The sequence below is a fragment of the Chiloscyllium plagiosum genome, unplaced genomic scaffold (genome assembly GCF_037043375.1).
Source record: "Chiloscyllium plagiosum isolate Xiang-an unplaced genomic scaffold, Cpla_swu_hap1 HiC_scaffold_41, whole genome shotgun sequence".
In the NCBI taxonomy this organism is placed as follows: domain Eukaryota; kingdom Metazoa; phylum Chordata; class Chondrichthyes; order Orectolobiformes; family Hemiscylliidae; genus Chiloscyllium; species Chiloscyllium plagiosum.
Window position 1 is genome coordinate 43102120 of NW_028270179.1, and position 19380 is coordinate 43121499.

Consider the following 19380-nt stretch of genomic DNA (forward strand, 5'->3'; position numbering starts at 1 on the left):
CTCCCCCCCCCCCGTGTCTGTCTCCCCCCCCCCCCGTGTCTGTCTCCCCCCCCCCCCCCCCGTGTCTGTCTCCCTCCCCCCCCGTGTCTGTCTCCCACCCCCCCCGTGTCTGCCTCCCTCCCCCCCCGTGTCTGTCTCCCTCCCCCCCCGTGTCTGTCTCCCTCCCCCCCCCGTGTCTGTCTCCCTCCCCCCCCGTGTCTGTCTCCCTCCCCCCCCCGTGTCTGTCTCCCTCCCCCCCCGTGTCTGTCTCCCTCCCCCCCCCGTGTCTGTCTCCCTCCCCCCCCCCGTGTCTGTCTCCCTCCCCCCCCCGTGTCTGTCTCCCTCCCCCCCCCGTGTCTGTCTCCCTCCCCCCCCGTGTCTGTCTCCCTCCCCCCCCGTGTCTGTCTCCCACCCCCCCCGTGTCTGCCTCCCTCCCCCCCTGTGTCTGTCTCCCTCCCCCCCTGTGTCTGTCTCCCTCCCCCCCCCCGTGTCTCCCTCCCCCCCCGTGTCTGTCTCCCCCCCCCCCGTGTCTGTCTCTCCCCCCCCCCCGTGTCTGTCTCTCCCCCCCCCCCCGTGTCTGTCTCCCCCCCCCCCCCCGTGTCTGTCTCCCCCCCCGTGTCTGTCTCCCCCCCCCCCGTGTCTGTCTCCCCCCCCCCCGTGTCTGTCTCCCCCCCCCCCGTGTCTGTCTCCCCCCCCGTGTCTGTCTCCCCCCCCCCGTGTCTGTCTCCCCCCCCCGTGTCTGTCTCCCCCCCCCCCCCGTGTCTGTCTCCCCCCCCCCGTGTCTGTCTCCCCCCCCCCCGTGTCTGTCTCCCCCCCCCGTGTCTGTCTCCCCCCCCCGTGTCTGTCTCCCCCCCCCCCCCGTGTCTGTCTCCCCCCCCCGTGTCTGTCTCCCCCCCCCCGTGTCTGTCTCCCCCCCGTGTCTGTCTCCCCCCCCCCCCGTGTCTGTCTCCCCCCCCCCCCCGTGTCTGTCTCCCCCCCCCCGTGTCTGTCTCCCCCCCCCCGTGTCTGTCTCCCCCCCCCCCCGTGTCTGTCTCCCCCCCCCCCGTGTCTGTCTCCCCCCCCCGTGTCTGTCTCCCCCCCCCCGTGTCTGTCTCCCCCCCCCCGTGTCTGTCTCCCCCCCCCCGTGTCTGTCTCCCCCCCCCCGTGTCTGTCTCCCCCCCCCCGTGTCTGTCTCCCCCCCCCGTGTCTGTCTCCCCCCCCCCCGTGTCTGTCTCCCCCCCGTGTCTGTCTCCCTCGCCCCCCCCGTGTCTGCCTCCCCCCCTCCCCCTCTCTGTCTGCCTCCCCCCCTCCCCCTCTCTGTCTGCCTCCCCCCCTCCCCCTCTCTGTCTGCCTCCCCCCCTCCCCCTCTCTGTCTGCCTTCCCCCCTCCCCCTCTCTGTCTGCCTCCCCCCCCTCTCTGCCTCCCCCCCCCCCCCTCTGTCTGCCTCCCCCCCCCCCTCTCTGTCTGCCTCCCCCCTCCCCCTCTCTGTCGGTCCTCCCCCTCTCTGTCGGTCCTCCCCCTCTCTGTCGGCCCTCCCCGTCTCCCCCTCTCTGTCTGCCTCCCCCCCCCCCCTCTCTGTCTGCCTCCCCCCTCCCCCTCTCTGTCGGTCCTCCCCCTCTCTGTCGGTCCTCCCCCTCTCTGTCGGTCCTCCCCCTCTCTGTCGGCCCTCCCCGTCTCCCCCTCTCTGTCGGCCTCCCCGTCTCCCCCTCTCTGTCTGTCTTCCCGTCTCCCCCTCCCTCCCTCTGTGTGTGTCTCTCACTCTCACTCTCTATGACCTGGACATCAAACTCCTCTCTCCCTGTCTCTCTGTTCTAGGCCTCAGGTACCAACTGAGTTTGATTTTGAAGATGAGCCAACTCCACAGAAGTCGTTCCTGAGTGTGAGACGGACCCCGGGTGAGACAGAGAGGATGTGGGGACGTGTGGCTGTGAGACTGAGAGGGTGTGGGGACGTGTGGGTGTGAGACTGAGAGGGTGTGGGGACGTCTGGGTGTGAGACTGAGAGGGTGTGGGGACGTCTGGGTGTGAGACTGAGGGTGTGGGGACGTCTCGGTGTGAGACTGAGAGGTTGTGGGGACGTCTCGGTGTGAGCCTGAGAGGTTGTGGGGACGTCTCGGTGTGAGCCTGAGAGGTTGTGGGGACGTCTGGGTGTGAGACTGAGAGGGTGTGGGGACGTCTGGGTGTGAGACAGGCCCCGGGTGAGACTGAGAGGGTGTGGGGACGTCTCGGTGTGAGACTGAGAGGGTGTGGGGACGTCTGGGTGTGAGACGGGCCCCGGGTGAGACTGAGAGGGTGTGGGGACGTCTGGGTGTGAGACTGAGAGGGTGTGGGGACGTCTGGGTGTGAGACGGACCCCGGGTGAGACTGAGAGGGTGTGGGGACGTCTGGGTGTGAGATGGACCCCGGGTGAGACTGAGAGGGTGTGGGGACGTCTGGGTGTGAGACTGAGAGGGTGTGGGGACGTCTGGGTGTGAGACGGACCCCGGGTGAGACTGAGAGGGTGTGGGGACGTCTGGGTGTGAGACTGAGAGGGTGTGGGGACGTCTGGGTGTGAGACTGAGAGGGTGTGGGGACGTCTGGGTGTGAGACTGAGAGGGTGTGGGGACGTCTGGGTGTGAGACTGAGAGGGTGTGGGGACGTCTGGGTGTGAGACTGAGAGGGTGTGGGGACGTCTGGGTGTGAGACTGAGAGGGTGTGGGTGAATGCGGGGGTGAGTGTACCCCACAGTGATCGGGGGGGGGGAGGGGGGAGTGTACCCCACAGGGATTGGAGGGAATGGGAGGGGAGGGTGAGTGTACCCCACAGAGATCGGTGGGGGGGGGAATAGGAGGGTGAATGTAACCCATAGTGGGGGGGGGGGGGTGAGTGTACCCCACAGGGATCGGGGGAGGGAGGAGTGTACCCCACAGGGATCGGGGGGGGGAATAGGGGGGTGAGTGTACCCCACAGGGATCGGGGGGGGGGGAATAGGGGGGTGAGTGTACCCCACAGTGATCGGGGGGGGGGGAATAGGGGGGTGAGTGTACCCCACAGTGATCGGGGGGGGGGGGAGAGTGTACCCCACAGGGATTGGGAATGGGAGGGGAGGGTGAGTGTACCCCACAGAGATCGGTGGGGGGGGGAGAGAGTGTACCCCACAGGGATTGGGAATGGGAGGGGAGGGTGAGTGTACCCCACAGTGATCGGGGGGGGGGGAGAGTGTACCCCACGGGATTGGGAATGGGAGGGGAGGGTGAGTGTACCCCACAGAGATCGGTGGGGGGGGGAATAGGAGGGTGAATGTAACCCATAGTGGGGGGGGGGAGGGGGTGAGTGTACCCCACAGGGATCGGGGGGGGTGGTGAGTGTACCCCACAGGGATCGGGGGGGTTGGTGAGTGTACACTGAGATCTGGAGTGTCTGGGTTAAAGGTCAACCCTCTGAGCAGGCCGGGCCCAGCATTTCCCTCCCTCCCTAACGTCTTTCTCCCCCCACCCCCCACTGTCCTCTCTCCCCCCCACACACCCCCGCCCCCCCATTGTCCTCTCTCCCCCCACACCCCCAACACCCACTGTCCTCTCTCTCCCCCAACACCCACTGTCCTCTCTCTCCCCCAACACCCACTGTCCTCTCTCTCCCCCAACACCCACTGTCCTCTCTCCCCCCCCAACTCCCACTGTCCTCTCTCCCCCCACCATCCACTGTCCTCTCTCCCCCCCACATACCCCCGCCCCCCCATTGTCCTCTCTCCCCCCATACCCCCAACACCCACTGTCCTCTCTCCCCCCCCAACTCCCACTGTCCTCTCCCTCCCCAACACCCACTGTCCTCACCCCCCAACTCCCACTGTCCTCTCTCCCCCCCCAACACCCACTGTCCTCTCTCCCCCCCCCAACACCCACTGTCCTCTCTCCCCCCCCAACACCCACTGTCCTCTCTCCCCCCAACACCCACTGTCCTCTCTCCCCCCCCCCCAACACCCACTGTCCTCTCTCACCCCCCAACACCCACTGTCCTCTCTCCCCCCCCAACACCCACTGTCCTCTCTCCCCCCAACACCCACTGTCCTCTCTCCCCCCCCCAACACCCACTGTCCTCTCTCCCCCCAACACCCACTGTCCTCTCCCTCCCCAACACCCACTGTCCTCACCCCCCAACTCCCACTGTCCTCTCTCCCCCCAACACCCACTGTCCTCTCTCCCCTCCCCAACACCCACTGTCCTCACCCCCCAACTCCCACTGTCCTCTCTCCCCCCAACACCCACTGTCCTCTCTCCCCCCCCAACACCCACTGTCCTCTCTCCCCCCAACACCCACTGTCCTCTCTCCCCCCCCAACTCCCACTGTACTCTCCCTCCCCAACACCCACTGTCCTCACCCCCCAACTCCCACTGTCCTCTCTCCCCCCCCAACACCCACTGTCCTCTCTCCCCCCCCCAACACCCACTGTCCTCTCTCCCCCCCCAACACCCACTGTCCTCTCTCCCCCCAACACCCACTGTCCTCTCTCCCCCCCCAACACCCACTGTCCTCTCACCCCCCCCAACACCCACTGTCCTCTCTCCCCCCCCAACACCCACTGTCCTCTCTCCCCCCAACACCCACTGTCCCACTGTCCTCTCTCCCCCCCCCAACACCCACTGTCCTCTCTCCCCCCCCAACACCCACTGTCCTCTCTCCCCCCAACACCCACTGTCCTCTCTCCCCCCCCCAACACCCACTGTCCTCTCTCCCCCCAACACCCACTGTCCTCTCTCCCCCCCCAACACCCACTGTCCTCTCTCCCCCCCCCAACACCCACTGTCCTCTCTCCCCCCCCCAACACCCACTGTCCTCTCACCCCCCCAACACCCACTGTCCTCTCACCCCCCCAACACCCACTGTCCTCTCACCCCCCCAACACCCACTGTCCTCTCTCCCCTCCCCAACACCCACTGTCCTCTCTCCCCCCCCAACACCCACTGTCCTCTCTCCCCCCCCCAACACCCACTGTCCTCTCTCCCCCCCAATGCCCACTGTCCTCTCACCCCCCCCAATGCCCACTGTCCTCTCACCCCCCCCAACTCCCACTGTCCTCTCACCCCCCAACTCCCACTGTCCTCTCTCCCCCCAACTCCCACTGTCCTCTCTCCCCCCAACTCCCACTGTCCTCTCTCCCCCCAACTCCCACTGTTCTCACCCCCCAACTCCCACTGTCCTCTCTCCCCCCCCAACACCCACTGTCCTCTCTCCCCCCCCCAACACCCACTGTCCTCTCACCCCCCCAACACCCACTGTCCTCTCACCCCCCCAACACCCACTGTCCTCTCACCCCCCCCAACACCCACTGTCCTCTCTCCCCCCCCCACACCCCCGCCCCCCCATTGTCCTCTCTCCCCCCATACACCCAACACCCACTGTCCTCTCTCCCCACCCAACACCCACTGTCCTCTCTCCCCCCCCCAACACCCACTGTCCTCTCTCCCCCCCCAACTCCCACTGTCCTCTCCCTCCCCAACACCCACTGTCCTCACCCCCCAACACCCACTGTCCTCTCTCCCCCCCCCCCAACACCCACTGTCCTCTCTCCCCCCCAATGCCCACTGTCCTCTCACCCCCCCCAATGCCCACTGTCCTCTCACCCCCCCCAACTCCCACTGTCCTCTCACCCCCCAACTCCCACTGTCCTCTCACCCCCCAACTCCCACTGTCCTCTCTCCCCCCAACTCCCACTGTCCTCTCTCCCCCCAACTCCCACTGTCCTCTCTCCCCCCAACTCCCACTGTCCTCTCTCCCCCCAACTCCCACTGTCCTCTCTCCCCCCCCCAACACCCACTGTCCTCTCACCCCCCCAACACCCACTGTCCTCTCACCCCCCCAACACCCACTGTCCTCTCACCCCCCCAACACCCACTGTCCTCTCTCCCCCCCCAACACCCACTGTCCTCTCTCCCCCCCCAACACCCACTGTCCTCTCTCCCCCCCCCCAACACCCACTGTCCTCTCTCCCCCCCCAACACCCACTGTCCTCTCTCCCCCCCCCAACACCCACTGTCCTCTCTCCCCCCCCAACACCCACTGTCCTCTCTCCCCCCCCCCAACACCCACTGTCCTCTCTCCCCCCCCCCCAACACCCACTGTCCTCTCTCCCCCCCCCAACACCCACTGTCCTCTCTTCCCCAACACCCACTGTCCTCTCACCCCCCAACACCCACTGTCCTCTCTCCCCCCAACACCCACTGTCCTCTCTCCCCCCCCCAACACCCACTGTCCTCTCTCCCCCCCCCAACACCCACTGTCCTCTCTCCCCCCCCCAACACCCACTGTCCTCTCTCCCCCCCCCCCAACACCCACTGTCCTCTCTCCCCCCCAACTCCCACTGTCCTCTCTTCCCCAACACCCACTATCCTCTCTCCCTCCCCAACACCCACTGTCCTCTCTTCCCCAACACCCACTATCCTCTCTCCCCCCACCCCCCCCCAACACCCACTGTCCTCTCTCCCCCCCAACACCCACTGTCCTCTCTCCCCCCCCAATACCCACTGTCCTCTCACCCCCCCAACACCCACTGTCCTCTCTCCCTCCCCACCACCCGCTGTCCTCTCTCCCCCCACCCTCCCCACCACCCGCTGTCCTCTCTCCCCCCACCCTCCCCACCACCCACTGTCCTCTCTCCCCTCCCACCCTCCCCACCACCCGCTGTCCTCTCTCCCCCCACCCTCCCACCACCCGCTGTCCTCTCTCCCCCCACCCTCCCCAACACCCACTGTCCTCTCTCCCCTCAACACCCACTGTCCTCTCCCCCCCCCAACACCCACTGTCCTCTCTCCCCCCCCCCAACACCCACTGTCCTCTCTCCCCCCCAACACCCACTGTCCTCTCTCCCCCCCCCCAACACCCACTGTCCTCTCTCCCCCCCAACACCCACTGTCCTCTCTCCCCCCCCAACACCCACTGTCCTCTCTCCCCCCCCAACACCCACTGTCCTCTCTCCCCCCCCAACACCCACTGTCCTCTCTCCCCCCCCCAACACCCACTGTCCTCTCTCCCCTCAACACCCACTGTCCTCTCCCCCCCCCAACACCCACTGTCCTCTCTCCCCCCCCCAACACCCACTGTCCTCTCTCCCCCCCAACACCCACTGTCCTCTCCCCCCCCCCAACACCCACTGTCCTCTCTCCCCCCCCAACACCCACTGTCCTCTTCCCCCCCCCCAACACCCACTGTCCTCTCTCCCCCCCCCAACACCCACTGTCCTCTCCCCCCCCCAACACCCACTGTCCTCTCTCCCCCCCCCAACACCCACTGTCCTCTCTCCCCCCCCCAACACCCACTGTCCTCTCTCCCCCCCCCAACACCCACTGTCCTCTCTCCCCCCCCCCCCACCACCCGCTGTCCTCTCTCCCCCCCCACCACTCACTGTCCTCTCTCCCCTCCCACCTTCTCCTCCCCCCCCCCCCCCACCACCCCCCACAGCTGGCAGCTCGACCCGGACACAGGGAAGGCAGGCCCGCCTGGACAAGGTTCTCTCGGACATGAAACGACACAGGAAGATCGAGGAGCAGATGATGAAGACTGGCAAGGATATCTTCCAGATGGACCAGGATGAGATTCCCAGTCCCGGGAGGTGCAAAGGAATCTTTCAACGGCGCAACTACTGAGCAAAAGAAGGGCTGGGGGCGATGGGGGCAATAAAGAAGGGCGTGGTCCCAAAGGGGGAAGATTGTGAAGGGGAGACTCGGCTCCCCAGGTGCCAGGAAATGACTGGGGTGAGAAACCTCCTGGAAATCAAGGTGGAATCTCTGGCTTAAAGCTGCATTGGTTCAGGAAGAGAAGTGTTGTGAATTGTTCTGTTGTAACGCACGCTGTCTGATTTTACATCAGGCTCTGAGATGACAGTAATTCCGTGTTTGAGCTGTCTGATTCACACCTTACTGTGTTGTGAGTTTGAGACGGAAATCCAATCTGTAACCTCACTGCTCTGCAGGGGCGGTGTTTCAGGGGGAGGGATCTTTGTGTACAGGACAGTGTCCTTTTTGTTTAAAAACTGTCGTTTCTACTCGTTTCATTGTGCTCATTAAAAACAATTGTACTACCCAGAAACACTCATTCTTCTCGGGTGGGTGGGTGTGTGTGTGGATGGGTGTAGGGGGAGTGGTGGGCATAGGGGTGTAGGGAAGGGTGGGCGTCGGGGTGGGTCCGGGTGTAGGGGTGGGTCCGGGTGTGGGGATGTGTGTAGGGGGAGTGCGGGTGTGGGGATGTGTGTAGGGGTGGGGGTGGGTGCGGGGATGTGTGTAGGGGTGGGGGTGGGTGTAGGGATGGGTGCGGGTGTAGGGGTGTGTGTAGGGGTGGGTGTGGGTGTAGGGGTGTGTGTAGGGGTGGGTGCGGGTGTAGGGGTGGGTCCGGGTGTGGGGATGTGTGTAGGGGTGGGTGCGGGTGTAGGGATGTGTGTAGGGGGAGTGCGGGTGTAGGGATGTGTGTAGGGGGAGTGCGGGTGTAGGGATGTGTGTAGTGGTGGGTGCGGGTGTAGGGATGTGTGTAGGGGGAGTGCGGGTGTAGGGATGTGTGTAGGGGTGGGTGCGGGTGTAGGGATGTGTGTAGGGGGAGTGCGGGTGTAGGGATGTGTGTAGTGGTGGGTGCGGGTGTAGGGATGTGTGTAGGGGGAATGCGGGTGTAGGGATGTGTGTAGGGGTGGGTGCGGGTGTAGGGATGTGTGTAGGGGTGGGTGCGGGTGTAGGGGTGGGTGCGGGTGTAGGGATGCGTGTAGGGGTGGGTGCGGGTGTAGGGGTGGGTGCGGGTGTAGGGATGTGTGTAGGGGTGGGTGCGGGTGTAGGGATGTGTGTAGGGGTGGGTGCGGGTGTAGGGATGTGTGTAGGGGTGGGTGCGGGTGTAGGGGGGAGTGCGGGTGTAGGGATGTGTGTAGGGGTGGGTGCGGGTGTAGGGGTGGGTGCGGGTGTAGGGGTGGGTGCGGGTGTAGGGGTGGGTGCGGGTGTAGGGATGTGTGTAGGGGTGGGTGCGGGTGTAGGGGTGGGTGCGGGTGTAGGGATGTGTGTAGGGGTGGGTGCGGGTGTAGGGGTGGGTGCGGGTGTAGGGATGTGTGTAGGGGTGGGTGCGGGTGTAGGGGTGGGTGCGGGTGTAGGGGTGGGTGCGGGTGTAGGGATGTGTGTAGGGGTGGGTGCGGGTGTAGGGGTGGGTGCGGGTGTAGGGATGTGTGTAGGGGAGGGTGCGGGTGTAGGGATGTGTGTAGGGGTGGGTGCAGGTGTAGGGATGTGTGTAGGGGTGGGTGCGGGTGTAGGGGTGGGTGCGGGTGTAGGGATGTGTGTAGGGGTGGGTGCGGGTGTAGGGCTGGGTGCGGGTGTAGGGATGTGTGTAGGGGTGGGTGCGGGTGTAGGGGTGGGTGCGGGTGTAGGGATGTGTGTAGGGGTGGGTGCGGGTGTAGGGATGTGTGTAGGGGTGGGTGCGGGTGTAGGGGTGGGTGCGGGTGTAGGGATGCGTGTAGGGGTGGGTGCGGGTGTAGGGGTGGGTGCGGGTGTAGGGATGTGTGTGGGGGTGGGTGCGGGTGTAGGGGTGGGTGCGGGTGTAGGGATGTGTGTGGGGGTGGGTGCGGGTGTAGGGATGTGTGTAGGGGTGGGTGCGGGTGTAGGGGTGGGTGCGGGTGTAGGGATGTGTGTAGGGGTGGGTGCGGGTGTAGGGCTGGGTGCGGGTATAGGGATGTGTGTAGGGGTGGGTGCGGGTGTAGGGATGTGTGTAGGGGTGGGTGCGGGTGTAGGGGTGGGTGCGGGTGTAGGGATGTGTGTAGGGGTGGGTGCGGGTGTAGGGATGTGTGTAGGGGTGGGTGCGGGTGTAGGGGTGGGTGCGGGTGTAGGGATGCGTGTAGGGGTGGGTGCGGGTGTAGGGGTGGGTGCGGGTGTAGGGATGTGTGTGGGGGTGGGTGCGGGTGTAGGGATGTGTGTGGGGGTGGGTGCGGGTGTAGGGATGTGTGTAGGGGTGGGTGCGGGTGTAGGGATGCGTGTAGGGGTGGGTGCGGGTGTAGGGATGCGTGTAGGGGTGGGTGCGGGTGTAGGGATGTGTGTAGGGATGTGTGTAGGGGTGGGTGCGGGTGTAGGGGTGGGTGCGGGTGTAGGGGTGGGTGCGGGTGTAGGGATGTGTGTAGGGGTGGGTGCGGGTGTAGGGATGTGTGTAGGGGTGGGTGCGGGTGTAGTGGTGGGTGCGGGTGTAGGGATGTGTGTAGGGGTGGGTGCGGGTGTAGGGGATGTGTGTAGGGGGTGGGTGCGGGTGTAGGGGATGTGTGTAGGGGGTGGGTGCGGATGTAGGGGATGTGTGTAGGGGTGCGTGTAGGGGTGGGTGCGGGTGTAGGGGATGTGTGTAGGGGGTGGGTGCGGGTGTAGGGGATGTGTGTAGGGGGTGGGTGCGGGTGTAGGGGATGTGTGTAGGGGTGCGTGTAGGGGTGGGTGCGGGTGTAGGGGATGTGTGTAGGGGTGCGTGTAGGGGTGGGTGCGGGTGTAGGGGAGGTTCGGGAGTAGGGGCGGGTGTAGGGGTGGGTGTAGGGATGGGTGCGGGTGTAGGGGAGGTTCGGGAGTAGGGGGGGGGGGGGTGGTGTCGTGTGTAGGTGTGCGACACAGTGAAAGACACAAGGTTCACGAATCTTTATTCAGTTTCCCACCAGGAAGGTGGGATGGTGTGGGTGAAGGTGGGATGGTGTGGGTGAAGGTGGGATGGTGTGGGTGAAGGTGCGATGGTGTGGGTGAAGGTGGGATGGTGTGGGTGAAGGTGGGATGGTGTGGGTGAAGGTGGGATGGTGTGGGTGAAGGTGGGATGGTGTGGGTGAAGGTGGGATGGTGTGGGTGAAGGTGGGATGGTGTGGGTGAAGGTGGGATGGTGTGGGTGAAGGTGGGATGGTGTGGGTGAAGGTGGGATGGTGTGTGTGAAGGTGGGATGGTGTGTGTGAAGGTGGGATGGTGTGGGTGAAGGTGCGATGGTGTGGGTGAAGGTGCGATGGTGTGGGTGAAGGTGGGATGGTGTGGGTGAAGGTGGGATGGTGTGTGTGAAGGTGGGATGGTGTGTGTGAAGGTGGGATGGTGTGGGTGAAGGTGGGATGGTGTGGGTGTGGGTGCGATGGTGTGGGTGAAGGTGGGATGGTGTGGGTGAAGGTGCGATGGTGTGGGTGAAGGTGGGATGGTGTGGGTGTGGGTGCGATGGTGTGGGTGAAGGTGGGATGGTGTGGGTGAAGGTGCGATGGTGTGGGTGAAGGTGCGATGGTGTGGGTGAAGGTGCGATGGTGTGGGTGAAGGTGGGATGGTGTGGGTGAAGGTGCGATGGTGTGGGTGAAGGTGGGATGGTGTGGGTGAAGGTGGGATGGTGTGGGTGAAGGTGGGATGGTGTGGGTGAAGGTGCGATGGTGTGGGTGAAGGTGCGATGGTGTGGGTGAAGGTGGGATGGTGTGGGTGAAGGTGCGATGGTGTGGGTGAAGGTGCGATGGTGTGGGTGAAGGTGCGATGGTGTGGGTGAAGGTGGGATGGTGTGGGTGAAGGTGCGATGGTGTGGGTGAAGGTGGGATGGTGTGGGTGTGGGTGCGATGGTGTGGGTGAAGGTGGGATGGTGTGGGTGAAGGTGCGATGGTGTGGGTGAAGGTGCGATGGTGTGGGTGAAGGTGCGATGGTGTGGGTGAAGGTGGGATGGTGTGGGTGAAGGTGGGATGGTGTGGGTGAAGGTGGGATGGTGTGGGTGAAGGTGGGATGGTGTGGGTGAAGGTGCGATGGTGTGGGTGAAGGTGCGATGGTGTGGGTGAAGGTGGGATGGTGTGGGTGAAGGTGGGATGGTGTGGGTGAAGGTGGGATGGTGTGGGTGAAGGTGGGATGGTGTGGGTGAAGGTGGGATGGTGTGGGTGAAGGTGCGATGGTGTGGGTGAAGGTGGGATGGTGTGGGTGAAGGTGCGATGGTGTGGGTGAAGGTGGGATGGTGTGGGTGAAGGTGCGATGGTGTGGGTGAAGGTGGGATGGTGTGGGTGAAGGTGGGATGGTGTGGGTGAAGGTGGGATGGTGTGGGTGAAGGTGCGATGGTGTGGGTGAAGGTGCGATGGTGTGGGTGAAGGTGGGATGGTGTGGGTGAAGGTGGGATGGTGTGGGTGAAGGTGCGATGGTGTGGGTGAAGGTGCGATGGTGTGGGTGAAGGTGGGATGGTGTGGGTGAAGGTGCGATGGTGTGGGTGAAGGTGCGATGGTGTGGGTGAAGGTGGGATGGTGTGGGTGAAGGTGGGATGGTGTGGGTGGGTGAATGAACCATAGGTGAAGTTTGGCCAGGAGCAGGAGCAGACCCACGAGGAGGTCTTCAGACCTGCCCTCCCTCCTCCGTACCGGGTGCCCGAAGATCAGGAGCGTGGGACTGAAGTGCAGCCAGAAACAGAGGAGGAGGTTTTTGAGGAAATGGAAATGCCCCACACCCAATATACACGTGGTCCACGGACTCCACAGCGCCACAGAACAAGCAGTTGGGCTGGGAGTCCGTGAACCCCCGAAACCTGCGGTTGCAGGGGACTGCTGCGTGCAGCACCCTCCACCCCAGATCCCCGAGAGAAAGGGGGAGGACTCCCGCGTAGAGAGCCCTCCCTTGGGGCTCCCAGGGGAGTGTCTGGGAGGTGGATGAGGGAGAGGAGGTGGACGGTGTCCAGCATCGGTCTGTACAGGGCCCGCCGTTTCACGTTCCGAAAAGAGGCAAAACTGAAATTCCGGAGGCGGCTCAAACCGGTCCCCGGGGGGACGTACGGGACCTGGGGGCCAATGTGAAACCCCGTCTGGGCTGGGGTGAGTGTGGACGGGATTCCACGTCGGGACCGAGCACCACCGCTTTAAGGTGTCGAATGGCAGTGACCATGAAGCAGACGTCTACCGTTGTCCTGTTTGTGGATGTCCGTACCCAATCTTGTTATACAGACCCGTTTACCAGGATAGCAGTCAGTAACATCATTCACTGGACTGGACTGGACTGGACGTCCATGTACATCCTGAACGTCCTGCAAGAGATCTCTGCCATGGGAATATCAGTACTTACAGCTGGAACAATACCACATTTGGAGAGAAACAGCCTGGGTTTGGTCTGGAATGTCACATTTGAACACTTTTTAACAGAGAGGTGATATGATGCTGTTTGTTGGTGTGTGGGATGGGGAACTGGGTGTGAGAACTTTGCAAGAGCAATGTTCTTTGTTCCCTGTGTGCGCGTGTGTCCTTCAGTCTGTGTCTCTGTCTGTGCTTTCTCTGAAGTTTGTCTCATCAAACGGAATTGACAAGTTACTTGAAGATCTCATCAGTGCGAGTGGAGAGTTCCGGAAGGAACGTTGTGAATACACATCACCTCTTTCTGAAAACCATAACTGATCCAGCAAGACACCACTGTGCCAACAAAGAGACACAGGCTAAACACCAACTCTCAGACAAGCTGTAGATCATTTCTCCTACGTTTACCTTCATTTAGGCAGTGTCGTTTTAAGGGAACACTTTGCTGCATTTTCATATTTGTTTTCATTGTAAGAGGGTGTGTGTGTGTGAGAGAGAGAGAGAGTGTGTGAATGTCTGAGAAACAGATAGCATGTGTGTGAGAGAGAGAGAGATAGTGTCTCTGTGGGTGTGCGAGAGAGAGAGAGACTCTGCGTGTGTGCGAGAGAGAGAGACTCTGCGTGTGTGCGAGAGAGAGACAGCGTGTGTGTGTGAGAGAGAGAGACAGTGTGTGTGCGAGAGAGAGAGACAGCGTGTGTGGGTGTGAGAGAGAGAGAGACAGCGTGTGTGAGAGAGAGAGAGAGAGACAGTGTCTCTGTGGGTGTGCGAGAGAGAGAGAGAGAGACAGTGTCTGTGTGGGTGTGTGAGAGAGAGAGACAGCATGTATGTGTGCGAGAGAGAGAGAGACAGTGTCTGTGTGGGTGTGTGAGAGAGAGAGAGAGAGACAGTGTCTGTGTGGGTGTGTGTGAGAGAGAGAGAGAGACAGTGTCTGTGTGGGTGTGTGAGAGAGACAGCGTGTGTGTGTGCGAGAGAGAGAGAGACAGTGTCTCTGTGGGTGTGTGAGAGAGAGAGACAGTGTGTGTGTGGGTGTGTGAGAGAGACTGTGTGTGTGTGCGAGAGAGAGAGAGACAGTGTGTGTGTGCGAGAGAGAGAGAGAGACTGTGCGAGAGACAGAGAGAGACTCTGTGTGTGCGAGAGACAGAGAGAGACTCTGTGTGTGCGAGAGACAGAGAGAGACTCTGTGTGTGCGAGAGACAGAGAGAGACTCTGTGTGTGCGAGAGACAGAGAGAGACTCTGTGTGTGCGAGAGACAGAGAGAGACTCTGTGTGTGCGAGAGACAGAGAGACAGCGTGTGTGTGAGAGACAGCGTGTGTGTGTGTGAGAGAGAAAGAGAGAGACAGCGTGTGTGAGAGAGAAAGAGAGAGACAGCGTGTGTGTGTGTGAGACAGAGAGACAGCGTGTGTGTGTGCAAGAGAGAGAGAGAGACAGCGTGCGTGTGTGAGAGAGAGACAGTGTGTGTGTGTGCGAGAGAGAGACAGTGTGTGTGTGTGCGAGAGAGAGAGAGCGCGTGTGTGTGCGAGAGAGAGCGCGTGTGTGTGCGAGAGAGAGCGCGTGTGTGTGCGAGAGAGAGACAGCGCATGTGTGTGCGAGAGAGAGAGAGACAGCGTGTGTGTGAGAGAGAAAGAGAGAGACAGCGTGTGTGTGTGAGAGAGACAGCGTGTGTGTGTGAGAGAGACAGCGTGTGTGTGTGTGTGAGAGACAGACAGCATGTGTGTGTGCAAGAGACAGAGAGACAGCATGTGTGTGTGCAAGAGAGAGAGAGACAGCGTGCGTGTGTGAGAGACAGCATGAATGTATGTGAGAGAGAGACAGTGTGTGTGTGTGTGCGAGAGAGAGAGAGACAGCGTGTGTGTGCGAGAGAGAGAGAGCGGGTGTGTGCGAGAGAGAGAGAGCGCGTGTGTGTGCGAGAGAGAGACAGCGCATGTGTGTGCGAGAGAGAGAGACAGCGTGTGTGTGTGTGCGAGAGAGACAGCGTGTGTGTGTGTGCGAGAGAGAGAGACAGCGTGTGTGTGTGCGAGAGAGAGAGACAGCGTGTGTGTGTGCGAGAGAGAGAGACAGCATGTGTGTGTGCGAGAGAGAGAGACAGCGTGTGTGTGTGCGAGAGAGACAGTGTGTGTGCGAGAGAGAGAGACAGCGCGTGTGTGTGCGAGAGAGAGACTCTGTGTGTGTGCGAGAGAGAGAGACAGCATGTGTGTGTGCGAGAGAGAGAGACAGCATGTGTGTGTGCGAGAGAGAGAGAGACAGCGTGTGTGTGCGAGAGAGAGAGAGACAGCGCGTGTGTGTGCGAGAGAGAGCGAGACAGTGCGTGTGTGTGCGAGAGAGAGAGAGACAGCGCGTGTGTGTGTGAGAGAGAGAGAGAGACAGAGCGTGTGTGTGTGAGAGAGAGAGACAGCGTGTGTGGGTGTGAGAGAGAGAGACAGCGTGTGTGTGAGAGAGAGAGAGACAGTGTCTGTGTGGGTGTGTGAGAGGGAGAGAGAGACAGTGTGTGTGTGTGCGAGAGAGAGAGAGACAGCGCGTGTGTGTGCGAGAGAGAGAGAGAGAGACAGCGTGCGTGTGTGTGCGAGAGAGAGAGAGAGACAGCGCGTTTGCGTGTGTGTGTGAGAGAGAGAGACAGCGTGTGTGGATGTGAGAGAGAGAGAGAGACAGCGTGTGTGTGCGAGAGAGAGAGACAGCGTGTGTGTGCGAGAGAGAGAGACAGACAGCGTGTGTGTGTGCAAGAGAGAGAGACAGCGTGTGTGTGCGAGAGAGAGAGAGAGACAGCGTGTGTGTGCGAGAGAGAGAGACAGCGTGTGTGTGCGAGAGAGAGAGAGAGAGAGACAGCGCGTGTGTGTGTGCGAGAGAGAGAGAGAGACAGCGCGTGTGTGTGCGAGAGAGAGACAGCGCGTGTGTGTGTGTGTGTGAGAGAGAGAGAGACAGAGCGTGTGTGTGTGAGAGAGAGAGAGACAGCGTGTGTGGGTGTGAGAGAGAGACAGTGTCTGTGTGGGTGTGTGAGAGGGAGAGAGAGACAGTGTGTGTGTGTGCGAGAGAGAGAGAGAGACTCTGTGTGTGTGTGTGTGCGAGAGAGAGAGAGACAGCGCGTGTGTGTGCGAGAGAGAGAGAGAGACAGCGTGTGTGGATGTGAGAGAGAGAGAGAGACTGTCTGTGTGGGTGTGTGAGAGAGAGACAGACAGTGTGTGTGTGTGTGTGCGAGAGAGAGAGAGAGACAGCGTGTGTGTGTGCAAGAGAGAGAGACAGCGTGTGTGTGTGTGCGAGAGAGAGAGAGAGACAGCGTGTGTGTGTGCAAGAGAGAGAGACAGCGTGTGTGTGTGCGAGAGAGAGACAGCGTGTGTGTGTGCGAGAGAGAGACTCTGTGTGTGTGTGTGCGAGAGAAAGAGACAGCGTGTGTGTGTGTGCGAGACAGCATGTGTGTATGTGTGAGAGACAGCATGTGTGTGTGTGTGTGTGTGAGAGACAGCATGTGTGTGTGAGAGAGAGAGACAGCATGTGTGTGTGAGAGAGAGAGACAGCGTGTGTGAGAGAGAGAGAGAGACAGTGTGTGTGAGAGAGAGACAGCGTGTGTGTGTGAGAGAGAGAGACAGTGTGTGTGAGAGAGAGACAGCGTGTGTGTGTGAGAGAGAGACAGTGACAGCGTGTGTGTGCGACAGAGACAGCGTGTGTGTGCGAGAGAGAGAGACAGAGAGACAGCGTGTGTGTGCGAGAGAGACAGCGTGTGTGGGTGCGAGAGAGAGACAGAGAGACAGCGTGTGTGTGCGAGAGAGAGAGAGAGACAGCGTGTGTGTGCGAGAGAGAGAGAGAGACAGCGTGTGTGTGTGTGCAAGAGAGAGAGACAGCGTGTGTGTGTGCGAGAGAGAGACAGCGTGTGTATGTGCGAGAGAGAGAGAGACAGCGTGTGTGAGAGAGAGAGAGACAGCGTGTGTGTGTGCAAGAGAGAGAGACAGCGTGTGTGTGTGCGAGAGAGAGAGTCAGCGTGTGTGTGTGCGAGAGAAAGAGACAGAGTCAGCATGTGTGTGTGCGAGAGAAAGAGACAGCGTGTGTGTGTGTGAGAGAGAGACAGCGTGTGTGTGTGAGAGAGACAGCGTGTGTGTGTGAGAGACAGAGAGAGATGTGTGTGCGACAGAGAGACAGCGTGTGTGTGTGAGAGAGACAGCGTGTGTGTGTGAGAGACAGAGAGAGATGTGTGTGCGACAGAGAGACAGCGTGTGTGCGAGAGAGACAGAGAGACAGCGTGTGTGTGTGAGAGAGACAGCGTGTGTGTGTGAGAGACAGAGAGAGATGTGTGTGCGACAGAGAGACAGCGTGTGTGTGTGAGAGAGACAGCGTGTGTGTGTGAGAGACAGAGAGAGATGTGTGTGCGACAGAGAGACAGCGTGTGTGCGAGAGAGACAGAGAGACAGCGTGTGTGTGCGAGAGAGACAGCGTGTGTGTGAGAGAGAGACAGAGAGACAGCGTGTGTGTGCGAGAGAGAGACAGCGTGTGTGTGTGCGAGAGAGAGAGACAGCGTGTGTGTGTGCGAGAGAGAGAGACAGCGTGTGTGTGCGAGAGAGAGACTGTGTGTGTGAGAGAGAGAGAGAGACAGCGTGTGTGTGTGCGAGAGAGAGAGACAGCGTGTGTGTGAGCGAGAGAGAGAGACAGCGTGTGTGTGAGAGAAAGACAGCGCGTGTGTGTGAGAGAGAGCACTTGTGTGTGTGTGAGAGAGAGAGAGAGAGCGCGTGTGTGTGTGTGAGAGAGAGAGACAGCGCGTGTGTGTGAGAGAGAGAGACAGCACGTGTGTGTGAGAGAGAGAGACAGCACGTGTGTGTGTGAGAGAGAGCACATGTGTGTGTGAGAGAGAGAGAGCGCGTGTGTGTGAGAGAGAGAGAGAGCGTGTGTGTGTGTGAGAGAGAGAGAGCGCGTGTGTGTGAGAGAGAGAGAGCGAGCGCGCGTGTGTGTGTGAGAGAGAGAGAGCGCGCGTGTGTGTGAGAGAGAGACAGCGTGTGTGAGAGAGAGACAGCGCGTGTGTGTGTGAGAGAGAGACAGCGTGTGTGTGTGAGAGAGAGACAGCGCGTGTGTGTGTGAGAGAGAGCACATGTGTGTGTGAGAGAGAGAGAGCACGTGTGTGTGTGTGAGAGAGAGAGAGCACGTGTGTGTGTGAGAGAGAGAGAGCACGTGTGTGTGTGTGAGAGAGAGAGAGCACGTGTGTGTGTGTGAGAGAGAGAGCGCGTGTGTGTGTGTGAGAGAGAGCACGCGTGTGTGTGTGTGAGAGAGAGAGAGAGAGCGCGTGTGTGTGTGTGAGAGAGAGAGACAGCACGTGTGTGTGAGAGAGAGAGAGACAGCGTGTGTGTGTGTGTGCGAGAGAGAGAGACAGCGCGCGTGTGTGTGTGTGAGAGAGAGAGAGATAGTGCGTGTGTGTGTGAGAAAGAGCGCGCGCGTGTGTGTGAGAGAGAGAGTGCGTGTGTGAGAGAGAGAGACAGCGTGTGTGCGTGTGTGAGAGAGAGAGACAGCGTGTGTGTGTGTGTGAGAGAGACAGCGTGTGTGTGTGTGTGTGTGAGAGAGAGACTGTGTGTGTGTGTGTGAGAGAGAGAGACTGTGTGTGTGTGTGAGAGAGAGAGAGACAGCGTGTGTGTGCGAGAGAGAGAGAGACAGCGTGTGTGTGTGTGTGAGAGAGAGACAGCACGTGTGTGTGTGTGTGAGAGAGAGAGACAGCGTGTGTGTGTGTGAGAGAGAGAGACAGCGCGTGTGAGAGAGAGAGACAGCGCGTGTGAGAGAGAGAGAGACAGCGCGTGTGAGAGAGAGAGAGACAGCGCGTGTGTGTGTGTGAGAGAGAGACAGCGCGTGTGTGAGAGAGAGAGACAGCGCGTGTGTGAGAGAGAGAGAGACAGCGCGTGTGTGAGAGAGAGAGACAGCGCGTGTGTGAGAGAGAGACAGCGCGCGTGTGAGAGAGAGAGACAGCGCGTGTGTGTGTGAGAGAGAGAGACAGCGCGTGTGTGTGTGTGAGAGAGAGAGACCGCGTGTGTGTGTGTGAGAGAGAGAGACAGCGCGTGTGTGTGAGAGAGACAGCGCGTGTGTGTGTGTGAGAGAGAGAGACAGCGCGCGTGTGTGTGTGAGAGAGAGAGAGACAGCGCGTGTGTGTGTGTGAGAGAGAGACAGCGCGCGTGTGTGAGAGAGAGACAGCGCGCGTGTGTGAGAGAGAGCGCGCGGGTGTGAGAGAGAGAGCACTTGTGTGTGTGTGAGAGAGAGAGCGCGTGTGTGTGTATGAGAGAGAGAGAGAGACAGCATGTGTGTGTATGTGTGTGTGTGAGAGACAGCATGTGTGTGTATGTGTGTGTGTGAGAGACAGCGTCTGTGCGAGAGAGAGAGACAGCGTGTGTGTGTGTGTGCGCGAGAGAGAGAGAAAGAGACAGCGTGTGTGTGTGCGAGAGAGAGAGAGCGTGTGT

General features: G+C 61.2%; 1 protein-coding gene across 1 annotated transcript in view; it reads left to right on the top strand.

Moving 5' to 3' along the window:
- Positions 1 to 8010, top strand: part of pagr1 (PAXIP1 associated glutamate-rich protein 1) — a 29374-nt gene extending 21364 nt beyond the window's left edge. Inside the window, exons 3-4 of the mRNA XM_087981921.1 lie at positions 1774 to 1853; positions 7392 to 8010. Of these exons, the coding sequence (XP_087838047.1) occupies positions 1774 to 1853; positions 7392 to 7576 (265 nt within the window). The 3' untranslated portion in view covers positions 7577 to 8010. The remainder of the gene's footprint in view (positions 1 to 1773; positions 1854 to 7391) is intronic.
- Positions 8011 to 19380: the final 11370 nt, after the last annotated feature.